The sequence below is a fragment of the Astyanax mexicanus genome, chromosome 14 (genome assembly GCF_023375975.1).
Source record: "Astyanax mexicanus isolate ESR-SI-001 chromosome 14, AstMex3_surface, whole genome shotgun sequence".
In the NCBI taxonomy this organism is placed as follows: domain Eukaryota; kingdom Metazoa; phylum Chordata; class Actinopteri; order Characiformes; family Acestrorhamphidae; genus Astyanax; species Astyanax mexicanus.
Window position 1 is genome coordinate 23,545,661 of NC_064421.1, and position 17,377 is coordinate 23,563,037.

General features: G+C 39.1%; 1 protein-coding gene across 2 annotated transcripts in view; it reads right to left on the bottom strand.

Moving 5' to 3' along the window:
* The window catches only part of sptb (spectrin, beta, erythrocytic), a 53,822-nt gene that overhangs the window by 13,294 nt on the left and 23,151 nt on the right, over positions 1-17,377 (bottom strand). For both annotated transcript variants that reach the window (XM_022672919.2, XM_022672920.2), the window contains 20 exons: positions 15,537-15,688; positions 15,242-15,415; positions 13,216-13,322; positions 13,042-13,122; positions 12,816-12,931; positions 11,750-11,862; positions 11,440-11,627; positions 10,506-10,623; positions 10,241-10,399; positions 9,435-9,737; positions 7,875-8,025; positions 6,805-7,675; positions 6,453-6,590; positions 4,351-5,110; positions 4,051-4,253; positions 2,772-2,862; positions 2,529-2,675; positions 2,113-2,382; positions 563-787; positions 381-470 (listed from right to left, as the gene is read on the bottom strand). In XM_022672919.2, coding sequence (XP_022528640.2) covers positions 381-470; positions 563-787; positions 2,113-2,382; positions 2,529-2,675; positions 2,772-2,862; positions 4,051-4,253; positions 4,351-5,110; positions 6,453-6,590; positions 6,805-7,675; positions 7,875-8,025; positions 9,435-9,737; positions 10,241-10,399; positions 10,506-10,623; positions 11,440-11,627; positions 11,750-11,862; positions 12,816-12,931; positions 13,042-13,122; positions 13,216-13,322; positions 15,242-15,415; positions 15,537-15,688 — 4,457 coding nt within the window. The remainder of the gene's footprint in view (positions 1-380; positions 471-562; positions 788-2,112; positions 2,383-2,528; positions 2,676-2,771; positions 2,863-4,050; positions 4,254-4,350; positions 5,111-6,452; positions 6,591-6,804; positions 7,676-7,874; positions 8,026-9,434; positions 9,738-10,240; positions 10,400-10,505; positions 10,624-11,439; positions 11,628-11,749; positions 11,863-12,815; positions 12,932-13,041; positions 13,123-13,215; positions 13,323-15,241; positions 15,416-15,536; positions 15,689-17,377) is intronic.

Sequence of the window (17,377 nt, forward strand, 5' to 3'; positions counted from 1 at the left end):
ACATGAAAACTGTGATTAAAAACCAGGGTTTTTCTACAAAATATTGATTTCTGAACTATTAAAACTTTATGAATATGAACTTCTTTTCTTTGCTTTATTTGAGGTCTGAAAGCTCTGCATATTTTTTGTTATTTCAGGCATTTCTCATTTTCTGCAAATTAATGCTCTAAATGACTATTTTTATTTGGAATTTGTGAGAAATGTTTTCTGTAGTTTATAGAATAAAACAAAGATGTTCATTTAACTTAAACATATACCTGTAAAATAGCAAATTCAGAGAAACTGATTCAGAAACTAAAGTGGTCTCTTATTTTTTTCCAGAGCTGTATAATCAAACAATTAAAACTTCTGTGAGCCTGAAACTGTATAAAGTAGTTCACCTGCATTTTCTTCAGGAGAAGCTGGACTGTTTGAAGATTGTTTCCATGTTCTTGTGACATGGCCATAGGTAGTCTTTCTTCAACCCAAAGCTGAAAAATAAGAAGAAAAAAAAATAAGGTTAAGTGAGAGCCCATTCGAATGAGCAGACGATGCCAGATGATGGAGCTGAACTGTAACTCACAATTTCATCGGCGATGTCTCTGTAGAACTGGTACACAGATTTCGCTGCCTCCAGTTTGCCTTTGCGTTGAGCCAGGGGTGTGAGAAGCTGCTGGAAGTCTCTCTGGAGGGCCTGCTGCTCCACCTCCAGCTCAGGCTGATCTTCTCTGATGGGGCCATGTTGCTGAACGGCCTCCTGCAGCTCCTCCAGCTCCCGAGCTCGATCCCTCACCTGATTCTCAGTCATCTGCACAAGTACAAGTGCAAGCGTCAAGATATCAGTGACATTAAAGACATGATAGACTAATCAAGAGGGAGAAGTAAAACAAACAGTTATAGGGCCCTATTATTTTAGTGATGAGGAGCACATGGACAGAAACAGAATTGAGGCTTAAAAACAACTAAAAATCGGAATGGGAAAAAATTAATTAGAAAAATCAAAAGTAAAGGAAAAGGGGAATTTGTAATTCCTCAATTTTGTTATTTATATAAAAAAAACGAATGGCGGGTGACTATTCAGTTACGATAGCATCTACCAGTGATTACAAAATCCAGAATGGTGCCTGGATTGGACTGAAACTAATGACTATTTTAGTAATCAACCAATGTGTGGATTGTTTTATTTTTTATTAGTTAACAATTAGTCACTTTTACTCATTTCCTTCATTTCTGCTTTCTTACTGTGGCTCTCCAGTTCCAAACTGATAGTTTGACATACCTTTATTCACCTACAAATATTCATTTAACATGTAAATATCAACAGAACTTTTTTATGAACTTGAGACTCTCGTTTGAGATTGTAGTTAAATGTGGGATGTGCTAATGAGTTGTAATCTGTCGTGTTTGGGCACTTTTGGAGACACACAGAGTGAGATGAGTGTTAACTACTGGTAGTTCAATTAGTAACCCACTACTCCTTCCTCATGTGCCTCCAGAATTTTGTATTCTGTTCCAGTTAAAAAATACAGACACATCAAAACATCAGAGTCAATCAGAGTCAACAAAATTTGATATCCAACATTGTCTTCCATGTTGACTAACTGTTGCAGCCCTAGTGGATCACTCTCAAATGTTTGACTGTCCATCCTCTACTAGACCAGAATGCCCTGTTTTGGAACATTTGCTCAAAATTATACCACAGTTAGTTTCGATCCTGCATAGTGATTGGCTGAGAGGTGTTCAATGAGTGCCATAATCAGACGATAATGCACTGTAACTGAAGCTCTCCATGTATTACAGCTTTTTCAAGCCAAACAGCGCAGCTACAAACGATGCATCAATGGAACTATTTTTAACTATTCTGAGTTTTTATGACCAAACAGATCGTATTTTCTCATCCTCTTTAACTCAAAATATTTTAATAAACAGCAATAATGGAACTGTGGTATAATCACAATAATACACATGAGGTTCGTGCTATAACATATAATATTGGCACTCCTGTGCTGATCTATGACACTCGTTACAGCACGAACCTCGAGTTTATTATTGCTCAATTATACACCGCTCTGAACTACGTAAATGCAAGGTAAATTACTGACATGTTTAAAAAAACAAACATGAAATATCTACCTGATGCTTCTTGAGCAAGATATTGGCACTGGTGAGATCTTTAACCTCCTCATCCACGTCGCCCTGGAGCTGCAGCTGCAGGTTAGCAAGCCACTTCTTCAAATCAGCCAAGCTCTGGTCAAACAGCTCAGAGCGGTTGGCATCAAACAGAAGTCGGGCCTTTTCTTGTGTGGTCTGTTCCAGCTTATCCCACAGTTCGTGAAGTTTAGCCAGACGTTCCATCACAATGGGCTCAAATTCCGGCTTGGACTCCATCAACTCTTCACCTTCCTAAAAACAGGTACATAAGGCACAAGGTTTGAAGGTCAAATTCTGAAGTGACATTCCCAATTTTTGAGTAGCACAAAATAAGTATAAAGAATTTGTAGCCTTTTTGCTGTGCAGGAGGAATTTTACACTGAGCTTAATTCATGTACCTGATCGATTTTGTTGAGCCAGTCCTTGTTGGAGGCCAGCTCAGCCATGAAGGCCTGGTGTTTCTGCCATTTGCTGTGGAGGTTGCGTGCCTCATCGTATGAGGTGTCCTGAGCAGTCAGCATCTTCTCGTTTATCCATAGAGTAAGCTAGAAGTGGTGCAAAATGTTATAATTTTATATTGAGAACAGTAAAAAATTATTTTAAAATCAATAATTTCTGTAAAAACAGAAACTTTGACCTACATCCTGAGTGTTCTGCAGAAAGTGCTGCAGGTCTCGGTTGTCTTTGAGTTTTCCTGAGACTTCCTTTGCCTTGTCTTGGTTCTTCTCGCATCTGCAAAAATACACACATACATATGTGTTAATGGTTATTTACCAAAGCAGAAACAAGTACAGATTTTACCGTCTTATATGAAAATATGTAGACATGAGATTACTGTGCTCTACTAGACAGAGAGCACAGTGGAAAGGTTTCACTGTTTACAGAGCAAGGCTCTGCTCTCAGAGGGGTGCACTCTTACTATTAGATCAATAGCCATCAGAGCAGGCGCCCATCTCTTACTACAGACGCCTTCCACTTATGGAGAAAATATAGGCTTCCCCTTCACTGCTTAATGCTTCTGTGTCAGTGCTGACCCAGCAGCAGTCAACAGAGCCAGCATTCTCTAAGTGATATCACTGACGGGAGATGCTGAGGGAAAAACACAAATACCTCCAAAGCCTTTCAATGCAATTGTCACTACAAATATGATTGTGAATCTCTCATATATGAATATTAATATACAGCTCTTAAAAAAAATAAGAAACCACTTCATTTTCTGAATCAGTTTCTCAGATTTTGTTATTCATAGGTATATGTTTGAATATAATGAACATTGTGGTTTTATTCTATAAAATACAGACAACATTTCTCCCACATTCCAAATAAAAACAGTAATTTAGAGCATTTATTTGCAGTAAATGAAAAATAACAAAAAGATGCAGAACTTTCAGACCTCAAATAATACAAAGAAAACAAGTTCATATTCATAAAGTTTTAAGAGTTCAGAAATCATCATCAATTTGGTGTAATAACCCTGTTTTTTAATCCCAGCATTCATGCATCTTGGCATGTTCTCCTTCAGTCTTACACACTGCTTTTGGATAACTTTATGCCTCTCCTGGTGCAAACATTCAAGCAGTTTAGCTTGGTTTGATGGCTTGTGATCACCCATCTTCCTCTTGATTATATATTTCAGAGGTTTTCGAACTAGGTAAAATCAAAGAAACTCTAATTTGGTCCTACAGCTTTCAATACTAAGACCAGGTACCAAGCACAATATAATATGAATTTGTCAATGTAAAGATGAATGTGAAAAACGTAGGAGAAAGTTACCAAAAGGGAGTGAATGCACACTAGTGGTAAACAAGTGTCAGGCACTCTCAAACTCCGAACTCTCATTGGCCAATGAAATGAATCTTGCGTGGCCATGCCAGCTTATACCTTCTGTGTTTAAAAAAGTATTAAAGCTTAAGTTCTGACCTGTCTTGGATGGAGTTCATCCTGTCCTTCACTTTCGGTGCGTACAGGTTTTCACTGTCCACTAGCCTCTGACCTCCTTCCAGCGTAGTCTGTATTTTGTCCTTATTAGCGTCAATGGTGATAACAAAATCTTCATGTTTCTTGAGGGCCTTCTCCGCTCCATCCAAAGTGTCAGGCAGGTCCAAGTGGGCTAGAGTGTACTCCTAATAAATATTAAATTGTGGGCTTGTGTTATTTGTGCCTTTTACTCAGACCAAAACTTTAACAGGAAGTGAAGAAAAACAGTGTAAATATTGTTACCTGATTGTTTAGGATGGTTTCAGCTTGCTTTGCATCTCTGGAAAACTGCTGGAAGCCTAGACCCTGGTCCAGAAAGTTCTTACGGCTGTCCCACATTTTGTGCAGCTCATCCCAGCCCTTGTCCAGGCCCTTTAGCCTCTGCTCCAGCTGCTGATACTGAGGATCGTCTTCTTGGCCTTGAGTTACAACTACTCCGGTGTCTCTTACACGGTGGTAGTCTTCTTCATGACCATCCATGTCTCCTTTTACTGCATCGTGGAGGCTCAGGAGCTCCTCCGCCTCTGGAAGACTTGTTGGCATCTCCTCAGAGGCAATGGCCTTCTGGGTCTTAAACAGCCAGGACTGGAAGTCATCCATATCCTGCAAGAAGGTCTGGAGCTTGCTGACTTCACCCAGGGATTCCTCCCTGGCCTTTAGCGTTTGCTTCAGAGTGTCCCAAGCTGCGTCCAGCTCGTCTTGTCGAGCCAGGATGTCAGCAGCATTTTCTGGGTGATCCTTCACCAGCTTTTGGGCCTCACCACGCAGGAAGTCTAGCTTATCCTGAATAGCAGCCAGGTCTCTTTCCATTCCAAACAGCTTCCTCTGGATGGTCATCACTGCGGCCAGGTCATTTCCAAGTTCTTGTGTGGATTCAATAACTCGTGTCTTGTCCTTGATCCATGCCCCCGTCTCATCACAGTCAATATCATAGTTGTGAAGACTGACCGCTGAATCTACCTTATGCTTTTTATCTTCTACCATTGCCTTAAATGCTTCCCACCTGTGTGAAGAACACATGACATTACAGTTAGATTAAGGACCACCTACTGAAGTGATCTTAAAAAGTGAATAAATAGCTATATTAGTATAATATCGTTTATTAGCATAAATGCAAAAGGTTCAAAATATTATTTTGGAAATATCATACATTCCATTTCTTATCAAAACATTAACAAAATGCAACCAGTCTGTATTATTTTACAGAAAAAAATAATTAGATTGAGCCAGCATTTTTCTTCAAAAATTCAGAAATGTATAATGTGAAAATATTTGAGATTTTATATTATTTTCTATAACTGAATTAATATTTAGTGTCATAACTATTATTTATCAGAGCTTCTTCACCTCTGAATAGGTATTTTAGTCCAGGAACAACGTTCCACAGTTCTGGGAATTGGGCTTAACACTACATTACCTTAATCCTGTTAGTCCAAAATATTCACTTGCTGGTGTTTCACCATTTGGGTCTCTGTCTTTTTAAAACTTTGATTTCAGTGGCTATTCATCTTTGGCATCTTTGGGTAACATGATTTACAGTACATTATATATTTTGATTTACACACCTCTTCTCATTTAGTGGGTTTTTCTTTTCTTCTGATTTTTTTAAATGCAAATGAAGGTCTTCATCACATTGTGCTTTAACAACAGATTTATAAACTCTTGGAATCTGAAATAATTTTCTCAGCATCTTGAAGGATTTCCTGACCTATACACATCTCAGTTGGGTTTAGTTCAGGGAACTGTGGAGGTCAAACACTTTTTTCGTTTACTATGTGATTCCCTATGTGTCCCTTATTTTTTTTATGTCTTTAATAATAATATACAGTGTAGAAAATAACTTTGTCTAAATAATTTTGACTGGTACTGTACCATCCTATCTTATATATGAACACCGACAGCTTGTTATTTGTTATTGTTTTTTTAACCTATTAAAATGTCTTGACCCGTATACAGGCTACAGGTGTAGGTGATACGAAACCTTTGATTTGAAATCTCTTACAGGATACTTGGAGAGTTTGCCTGTTTTCTCTCTAATACATTTAATAATTTTTAAGATCAGTAACAGGAATCAACCCAATTCTGCATGTTTGAAAATGACGTAAAAACTAGACTTGATTTTAAAATGAAATTCTGGAAAGAGCCAATTTTATGATTTCATTCATTATATTTTGACAGTTGAGATTTAGGAGTGTAATGTCAGGCAGAAATTGACATACATTCTGGCCTGTTAAGGGGTTAATATTTTGACTTACAAAAAATCACTTCTTTATCATTTCAGTGATTTCGGACTGCTATTGCTTTTAACACAATTGTGTAAATTGAGCATTGGGAATGGATATTACCTCTTATTGAGACGGGTCTGACAGTCCTTCACCTCCTTTGATCGTGGGTGTCTGCTGTCCTCTAGTTGTTTGGCTGCTTTGTTGACGTCGTCTACTCTTGCTTGCATATTTCCCATTTCCTGAGCAAGAATGCTTAACCTGAGACATAAGGGAAAATATAAATGTAAGAAAACATCATCATTAAATACAGTTATTTATGCTCGCTTCTGCTCTGGCTCTGTTGCAAAAAAATGCTTGTTGGAATCTGCAATGGAATGGCAGGACTGTCAACAATGCCCTCTATACTCAAAATAAGAAGCGTTAAATGTGTCCAGTACATAGCACACTTGTCACCTTCCAATGCTATACATACCTATTCTGAACCACCTCCAGATCTTCTAACTTCTCTGGAGTCTCCAGGCCCACCAACCATGTCTCCTTCTGACCCATCCAGAGCTCACAAGCATCCGTCTCACTGAAGATGGTGTAGAGCGCCATGGTGTCATCCAGCTTTTTCTGCCGCAGGTCTGAGAGAGACAGCAGCTCCATGTACAGATCCTTGATGTCCTTCAGACGCCTTTGGATGTCTGGGGTGTTCTTGAGCTCTTCAGGCAGTGAATTGGCCTGTTTGCTCAAAGTGTCAATGGTAGCTCCGTTCTTAGCTGCCTCATCTCTCAGGACGCGATGTCTCTTAAGCAGCCTCTGTGTGGTATACTCATCGTGTCCCACCTCATCGCTGCTCATCTGCCGCATAGCGTCCAGCAGCCAGGCCTTGAGGTCGTCCGCATCACCTTGGAACTGGAAGAACCGCTGAGTGTCCTGTAGGTTCTGCTTACGGAAAGCAGCCAGCTCCTCCAGCTGCTGCCACTGTCTCTGTACGTCGTCCATGCGCTGCTGCACCTTAGGGGCACCAAAGTGTTTGGCCTTCACCATACTCTCGCCCTCACCCATCACCTGCTTTAGGTGATCACGGCGGGCCCCCAGTTCGTCTTCAAAGGCACTGTGCTTACTCTGTAGCACAAGCACGCTGGTCAGGTCCTTGCCGTAGTCAAGAGAGGAAAAGATGTGCTCCTTCTCCCTGATCCAGCTCTCCAGTTCTGCAATCTCCCAGAAGAAGTTCCAGAGGCGACGGGACTGTTCTAAGCGGGCCTTGCGCTGGGCGGCAAGCGCACACAGCTCCTGATAGCAGAGCTCCAAGTGCTGCACCCTATCTCGAATAACTTGAGGGTCACAAGGTTTGTAGCCTGGTCAAAAAGAAATAGTGAAATAATTAGTCAAAATCATGTTGCTATTAATTTATTAATTTGTATACGCAAGCCTCAAACTAGGCTTAGATGTGTTGTATCTATCATAGCTGAATAAATTACAAGTACAGCATTTTTGATGCTAATAGCATGTGAGTCCAGAGTAAAGGAAGGCATTTAAAAGGTCTGTTCCACTCACTGTCTCCATTTGCAAACTTGAGAGCAGCGACATTTGCCGAGTGGACTCTTTCTGTCTGCACAGCGATGTCTGCCTCCAATAAAGCATGCTTCTGCAGAAGATCCTCCACCTCCAGCAAGTGCTTCCCAAAGTCAGGAGACAGGAGACGAGCCTGATCAGGAGACACAGTTAGATCATGAATAAAACATTAAACAGTAGGACACTAAACATGGAGAAAAAAAAAACGGTTAAAATTATTATTTTTAATAATTTTTTATAATTTCCAAGTTGTGCAGAACATCAGTTCTTATTCATGGTGCTGGTGCTCCAATGCTCTGTTGTTTTAGTACAGGGGTCGGAAATTACCGGTAAGTTAGATATTTTCCAAGCCAATACGTGGCAGGCCACAAAAAAAAATCAGTTTTGGAAAATGAAGTGTAACGGGATGGAGTGCTACAGACTACCAGCTCACCAGCCCATAGAGTTGTTGAACTCAATTGCAGAACAGTTGATCTCAAAGCAGGTAAACCCAAGAAAAAAGGAAAAAACAAATAAACAAAACACTCCTCACGCGGGATCAAACCTGTGTCACGGTCAAATACAGTATCGCTGCCCCGGCTAGAGAATTATGACACGTCTGTGGAAAAAACGCATTATAAGGAGATAGGGAGCCCGAGAACAGGTAAAAAAAATGAGAATGGGTGGAAACTAAAGTCCCGCCAAGTGCAACAGAGAGACAGGGAAGGAATGTAAACAAAAGTTCGCCAGAGAAGCATTTTATTATTTTTCTTTCCATTATCTTTTTTGTTTTAGTATTTTCTTCTTAACACACCCAGGGCCGTGTCTTAAACCCTGTTTAAGGTGCATTGCGAAGCTCATTGCTATCTTACACCCCGCAAACAGGATTATTTTTTAACACCTTGTGCCTGTGTTGTTTACATAGCAACAGTGATTGTAAATATATCTACAAAGAGGGGCATGTGGTCTGGAAGTGAGGTATGTTCAGGTAAATTTCTAGGTAGGTATTGCTATCTTGGCTAAGGAAAACACAGGTGTGCCATTGACTGAAAAAACATAAGACATTCACTGCTGTCTTGGGAGTGAAATGTTAACACAAGTGCATCCCCAACACGCATACACCCCAACTTGTCATACACACATGGGCACCCAGCAGTGCACAAACCCATAGCGCAGGCCTGTTGGCAGCTACTGCTAATTTTACATCAACAATTAACAGTTTCCTCTGCTGAGTGTTAGACAACTAAAGATAGTTTTGCTCCTAAAAGGAATGGCAAGTGACCCGCTTGTTGGTTTATTGCACATTATGCGCATAAAACACCCATTATTAATTAAGAGAATTAGTTCATTACTTTTGAGTATTTTGAGCAAAGACACATTCTACACTAAGCTTCACGGTGCACAGTTGACGGCTCACATAAAGATCGCTAAAATAGTTTCCCCAGATTGTCTCAGAAAGGGCTCATCAAACCTGCGGACAGTGGCACTCCAGGACCAGGACTGAGACCCACTGATACAGAATAACCTGCGTATCATCTGAACCCTTTGCTACAGCATTCGTACCTTCATCTCATCCATCCAACTAATGATATACAGCATCTCTTGGAAGATCCTCTGCAGGGTGAGATTTTTCTCCAGGCGGCTCCTGCGAGCTTTCAGAAGTTCCTGGAGGTAGTCCCACAGTCTCAGAATGTTGTCTTTTCTTGCATCGATGCGTTTAGCATCGTGGTACTTCTCAGCCTCCAGCTCTTTGGACAAGGCCACCAGAGCTTGCACACGTTCTTCATATGCAGCAATGTCTGTCTCTATGGCATCGTGCTTCTTCTTCGCTGCTTCCACTGCTGGCAGATCATACCCAAAATTGTCCTGCAAAACAAAACGTACAACAATATGGTACATGGTTAAGTTGTGACAAATAGTTAATTCTGCTTTCTACTAGAGCTACTACTTTTGGAGCATTGCTTTGAGGTTCTGATTGGAAGCATCAAGGATGACAGAGGGGTAAAGAAACTGGACGATCACCAAACCCCAACCCATCTCTTCCCAATTCATCCCAAGCCTAACAGGGTGCTAACAAAGTCTTCTATTCTACTGGTAATACTGTGTGTGTGTGTGTGTCATCAATGTGTCATCAACATTGGGCATACTGCCTCTTCAGTGTGTTGTAACCATGTAACTTTATTATTAACACAGTTTTAGATTTAACAACATTTGAAAGCTCTTTTCTCGTCCATGTACAACTGTTCAAATAGTTCTAAAGATTTGAAACAATGAAAGATTATTTGACGTTTTTTTTTCATGCAGTTACAACAATGAGCAGCATTGGGTATACATATTTAATGCACTAGTGAAACACATAACTAACGCACCTGTGATACCAGTCTCTGGTTCTCCAGCAGCCAGGTCTCTCTCATAGCGGCCTTCCTGTCGAAGCGACGGGCCATTTGCTCTAGTTTTTCTTGTCTGATGAGCTCATCTCTCAGGACACGCTCTCTGTCATGCTCGGCCCGCTCCAGTCTCTCCCATGCCTGAGCAAAGTAATACACAACATAGTCTGGCGTGTGAATACTGTTACTATACTCTCATTCTAAAGTCTCTAATTGACATTTTTAATACTGAAATATAGTGCCTCACCCTGTTGATGTCTGAGACCAGAGCACCTTCTTTAGGGGTGTAAACTCTTTGATTGTTGGCCCTCATCCTGCTCTGGATGGTGAACAGCAGAACCTCCAGGTTGCCCTTCTCCTGGAATCTTTAAATTGAACATTAAGTTGTTGTTAGAGGTCATTGTTAAAGTTGCATGATATTAAAAAAACAAAACAAAATTGACTTTGCTATATTTAGTTGTTCTGTGATATATATATGATATACAGATCTGTACAAAATTTAAAGACCACTTAAAAATTATAAGTTTATTTGATTTCACCAAACCTCTGTAATATTTAAGAAGAAGATGGATGATCACAAGCCATCAAACCAAGCTGAACTGCTCAAATTTTTGCACCAGGAGTGGGCATAAAGTTATTCAAAAGCAGTGTGTAAGAGGACAACATCCCGAGATGCATGAAAACTGGGATTAAAAACCAAAGTTATTCCACTAAATATTAATTTCTGAACTTAAAACTTTATGAATATGAACTTGTTTTGTTTGCATTATTTGAGGTCTGAAAGCTCTGAATCTTTTTAGTTATTTCAGCCATTTCTCATTTTCTGCAAATAAATGCTTTAAATGACAATAGTTTTATTTGGAATTTAGGAGAAATGTTGTTCGTAGTTTATAGAATAAAAGAACAATATTCATTTTACTCAAACATATACATATAAATAGCAAAATCAGAGAAAGTGATTCAGGAACTGTGGTCTCATTTTTTCAGAGCTGTATGTGATCCAACATTTTGTGATATTAACAATGCCCAATAAAATTAAAAAAATTATAATTTGCCTCTGTTACCTATTTCATGTAAAATGTGAAAAACATGATAACAATGCTAAAACAATATAATTCGCAGCTATATTTATTTTGATATGGTCAATTTAAATACAATAAGTGGAAAGTTGATGCTCTTACTTGGGTGGTTTCTCCACAGTACGATAGGAGTTGAAGGCCTGCAGTTGTTGCTGGACCCCACTGAGAGAGTTGGCCAGTTTGCGGTTGTTCAGCACTATGATGGTTTGTTCGATCCATGTTAACAGGTCGGAGGAAAGTGTCTCATACTTTTCAATCATCTTCTCAGTTTCAATGGCATGGTCCAGCACCTGGAGAAGGAGGTGTCTTGTTAGCACAAGTTAGAATAGGAAGAATCTCTCTCTCTTTCTTTCTCTCTCTCTTATCTCTCGCTTACACACATATGTACAAAAATAGATCTGCCTCTTCTTACCTTCCCAACTCGCTTGCCTTCAACTGCCAGAGCTTTCATCTTGGAGAAATAGTGGTAGAAGGCAACGACATATGTGATGATGGACTTCTCATCTGGGTTCTCAGTGAACACATCTTCAAAAAACAGAACAGAAATTATCTTTAAGTAAACTACGGTACTTCAAAAAGGTACAGTTTGCAATGGGTTTTCTTATATACAGTATGTCTGGTACACTATATGGGCCTCTTAATCGCTGAATTCAGGTCTTAGTTGTGCCAAGAACAAAAAAAAAAAAATAAAATAAATAAATATATATATATTTTTTTTGTGAAAGAATGGGTCAATTAAGTGTATATAATATGATATAGGCCCACTTCTTGGGGAGCTTAGAGGTCACTGTTGTCATATCAAACAAAAACAAAATAGTAAAGATATAGTTGCTGTCCAATGAAAAACAAGTATCTCCAAAATAGCAACAGGACAGAAGAAAAACCTTCAAAACTTTTAATGAAGGCAATGTAAAAAGAGTTTATTCAGGTCATTATGAAGTACTTCTATTGGTTCATTCATCAACAAATTTTGACACAATGTAAGGGACAGTTTGTCTATTCAAATTATGTAGTAAACTAAAAATTGACAAAAATAGAGACACATGTTTTTCATTGGACATCGACGATATGCTTTAAAATGGGCTTTTAAACATACTTCTTTACATGGGGTATATCAAAAATTAAGGGACAGTGTAATATTCACAAATGTGGTGTGTTGCCTGAGGGCAACACCATGCCATAGAGAATTACTTTTAAGTGTGATACTGTAATATGGTGCCACCATTGCAACAAATAAGATCGTAAAAACATTGTTTTCCTTCTTATATATATATTTCACCATCAACTGTAAATGCCATTATTGAGAAGTGCAATTGTTTAGGAACCACAGCAACTCAGCCACAATGTGGCAAAAGGTGGGCAACTCCATATTAATGCCTACAGATTTACAATGGGATGTCACAAAATCTCTTGTAAATGTAATCTGTAGCTGTCCCAATATGTTTGTCCCTATACTGTATATATCAGCTTTTTCTTGCCTTCTGGGTCCAGGAGCTTGGTAACTCCAAGCTGTCGTTCAGCCACGTTGAAAGCTTGCTGAAGGTTGTGAGTTGGGTTGGATCTCTGCAGGCCGCCATAGTCCACCAGATCTGGTCTAATAAAAATAATATATGAAAATTAAAAACATTTTGTATGAGCACTTGTCAGGTAATATCTTCTTTATTTAGTAAAATATTCAGGGCTGTCAGTTGTGTTTTCTCGTACCTGTGTTTGTGAATGAGAGCGTTGAAAGCCAAGCCATCCTTCCAGCTTGTGGTAAAGTTGGTGATGTTGACATTTGGGTACCTGAAATACAAGATAATACCAATTACCATCAAAATCTTTTTGAACATCAATATTTGTTATCCAGATAGTACTGAATAAAAGGATGACATTTACCCAGCAGTCTTCATCTGGCACCAAAGGAGCAGGGCGTCTTTGGCTGAGCGTGTCTCCTGCTTTCCTGTCTGGTCGGCTTGTCCTGTTTCTACCACAATGTCTTGGATCTGTGGGTCAAAACCAAGATATGAGTGGAAACATGTAACAATATAACTCTATAAATCTGATTTGTCACCAACAGATGTGTTCAAACTAGGGGTGTGCCATATGGTATCGTTCGCAATAATATCGCCAACATTTTTGAATATTGTGAACAATATTATATCCTGAATTATGGTGTCCATATAATCCACACCTAACTGTCACATCAGCGTATTACTTTTCTGCAGTTTTATATATTTACTAGAGACTATATTAGATTATATCTGTTTAATATTATTCATCTTACTTTAATCCTGGATATATGGAGAAAATTGTAGTGCATTATTAGTATGCCTCCATTCTGGATCATTGATTTCTGTTACATATCTGATAAAATTCTTGTATTTTTTAAATAAATTTTAGGGGTGTGCCATATCATATCGTAAGCAATAATAAAATGTAATTTTCATTTTGTTGCAGTAGTGTGTTCTTGAAAATATTTTCTGTTTTGTCATATCATTAAGAATATCCTTATCGTGAAAAAGACCATATCGCCCACCCCTAGTTTAAACCACATGTTCATAGCATAGAACTATTCTCCAGTCTGCCTTTGACTCTTACCCAAGATTTAGAGTCATTTAATGCAAGAATAACCCACGAAGGTTGAACATTCAACAAACACCTCCCTCCTAATTGAGAATGTTATTTTCCCACACGGCTTCACATTAATTAACGGATCTGATTGACTCTAAGACTTCAGCTGTGGGAGATGTAGAAGCAATGGAAGCTAAATATAGATATATGCCTACTTTTTTTCTTTAGTTTGTGTATCGCTTAGGGATACAGACAGAAGAAAGGCTAGTCGACTGCTTGCTTCCCTCTCCTCTGCTTCTCCTTTTGGAGGGACTAAATTATGCAGCAGGCCGTATTGTTTGAACTAGCCAAGCTAAAAATACAGCGGTTGTCAAATCGAGTGATTAAAAATAAATTCAAGCCGTGCTGAACATCAGACGACACACAACAAGACTCTTGTCACTGCTGTAGGTCTTACTGTAACACCAGATAAGGATGCCTGGTGCCTGGACAAACTGCAGTAAGCGGTGGAACAGACCGAGTGGTTGTCTTGAGGATTGTATTACATGCCATCTCTCTCTAGTAACCACACTTATTGTGTTCAGATACAGCATGTAATAATTATAGCTGTACGTAAACAACAACCGTGCGGGAGTTATTACTATTATCTAGGGCTGGACAATATATTATTGTATGATAATATATTCAAAACTGTGATATACATAGGTATAAACAATTATAACATCATAATATTACACCTGCTACACAAGTTACCATCCGTTTGACCAAATAAGCCAATTAAGGGCTGTCACTTTTATGCAAACATGCTGTTGCTGGCCACGCCCCATGAGCGTTTACCACATGGTAGTGTTAGCTTTTACTAATAAGCAAAACACGAACAAGCTAGTTCATTGAGAGTACTTACATCTCGCTCATCTGCTGACTTTCCATGAACAGTAGATACAGATCCCTCAGTCAGACAAAGTCTGCTGGCTAACCCTGTTGTTTACTGTGTAAAGTTCTCAACCAAAATAACCAAAATGGCGGCTCTTCAGTTGATCTAGTGAATGATGAATGGTGCCAGGGTGGTTCTATGAAGCCATCTAAACAGCTCATAGAAGCATGATTCCCGACACCAAAATCTTTAAACTAATTAACCAACTAACTAACTAACAGAAAACAGAAGGATGAGTTTTTTTTCGAGTGTTGGAGTGCTCAGTGTTTATAGGGGCAGTCGAGACCCAAGTGGAAATATAAAAGCACGCAAATTTTTTTGTGTTTTGCATAATATGTCATGTCATTCATTGCTCTTTCTCTTAAGCATATTGAGATATGCTCTAGTATTACAGGACATGTGCTTCAATTATTTTACCTGAAAGCGAAGAATGATGGTCCAGATGAGGCCCAAAATCAGCCGGTGGTTGCCATCTACAATATCATGTGATCCCATGTTCTCCAAATGCACTCTTTGCTCCTTTAGAAACTGCAGCGCCTTGTCTACGTTCTCCAGACAGTGGATCCTCATTCGGCCTTTGGTGGGCTTGGGCTAAATAAGGCAAATTAATTTGGGCATTTGGTAAATTTTTGATTTTGAGCATTTGTAAATTGTTAACATAGGGTTGTTATTTACTTCAGCATTGTAGCAGAAGCAGAGTAAATAAACTCACCAGCCTCTCCCCTGACAAAACCTCTAGCAGTTTGATGAGCATCCTCCCGTCCCTGAGGTCTAGATAGAGGTCCGATATCCGGCAGCTGACTCTGGCCAGGATGGAGTTCACCCATTTTGTGAAGGTCTTCTTTTGCACAGCCTCTCGCTCATCTGTGGGTAAAATGATGGAAAACTGTTAAGCTGTACTATTATGGAGTGAATATGCTTGTGTGGTCTTTTTCATGGTCCATATGTTCATCTTTTGCCAAAGATTTATGAGTTTGGGGCAGGCTGTTAAAGCATGCAATTAAATCTGCACTTAAACAACATCAGGGACTGGGGATTATTTTTATGCAACGTGAAGGAGTTTTCGTAACTGTGAATTGTGTAAAGCTTTGAGCGCACCACTGCTTTCCAAACAGCGTGAAACATAAAAAAGTTACTTACTGCTAAACATAAGGATATTCGCATACTCCAGGGCCATGCAATATCTCTTTTAGAAACCCTTTTAATATTGTGTTCCACAGTGCTGTAGGCTGTATCAATTACATACCTGTACAAAATACAGATCTAATGATTTTTCTGTTTTCTCAATGTCCTTTTTCTCTCCAACTCCTAAGCACATGATGGTTCCTTATTTTTTCCATTTTCCTTTCAATGCCTAAGTGGATGCTAAATGTTTCAAGTCACTATTTTTTTTTCAAACCACAGTTAATGTAAAATCATTGAATAGGTGAACAAGCTTGAAGGAGAACTCTACAGACAATTCAGTATCGTCAGAAAATAGACTCCTGTTAAGAGTGTGCAAAGCATTGTTCCGAGTCTTCCAACACATCCTGAGAAAGTAAAGCAATTTTCTCTCAGGCACTTCCACTCGTGGAAGGCTGTGGCATCATTGGGAATCTCCTGATGATAAGGCTAAAGACTAGAAGCCTTAGACTTTAGAACCTCTTGGGTTTGTTAGTAAACTCTGAGAATCATTTCAATTAGAGGCCCATCAGGGTTTTTGAAGTTGATTTCTGAAATCGACTGAGGGTGTGAGCAGATGCCACATTAACTGCTCTCTAACTTTCCAGGCAAACTTGATAGCTAATTTATCATTACTGTATAATGATGATAACATTATATATGTATTAAATGGATAGTGTTGTACTTCTGCTGTGTTTTTGTTCTAATAGCTACTATGTAGGGACAAAGATGCACTCTCGCAAGGGGTATCCGGTTAATGGTGTCAGAAGCCTTTATTCTCTTTACTCCATGAGATGAGTTAATCTTGCACATTCTACAAATATATGAGTTTGAAACGGCAGAATGGAAAATCTGCCTGTCCAAAAGTGGGACTTGCACAGAGTTGCTTTAATCCTTAACTGACAAATATAATCTGAAAGGCTTTCTGGATCGGCTAAAGTAGAGTGCTTGAATACTTTGGCTGAAAATCCAATACAAAGCTGTTTGACCTTTCCCAAATAAAAATTCAAATTTCAATGGTCGAACTTTTTTACACGGTTTTTAAAATGGCTATACTTGAACCAAAACGCTTCTACTATTGTTACGAATAAAAACAATACTGTCATGATTGTTATTTTATAAAATCAATTATATGCACAATATGTATATATATTTATCTAATCCATGCTTATTCCTACTTCCAAACAACATTTCACAATTTTGCATCCTTAATGGTGTGTTTTATAAATGATGCAAACCTCATACGATGGTGAGAGGGAAAAGGAGAGAGAGTGAGAGAGCAGTACGTAAGGTACGGTTGCACGGAACGCATTAAAATGTGGTGAAGAGAGAGACTGAGGACCCATGCTTTTAAGCCTGGGCTCCATGAGACCCTTGAGAGTAGCAAGACAT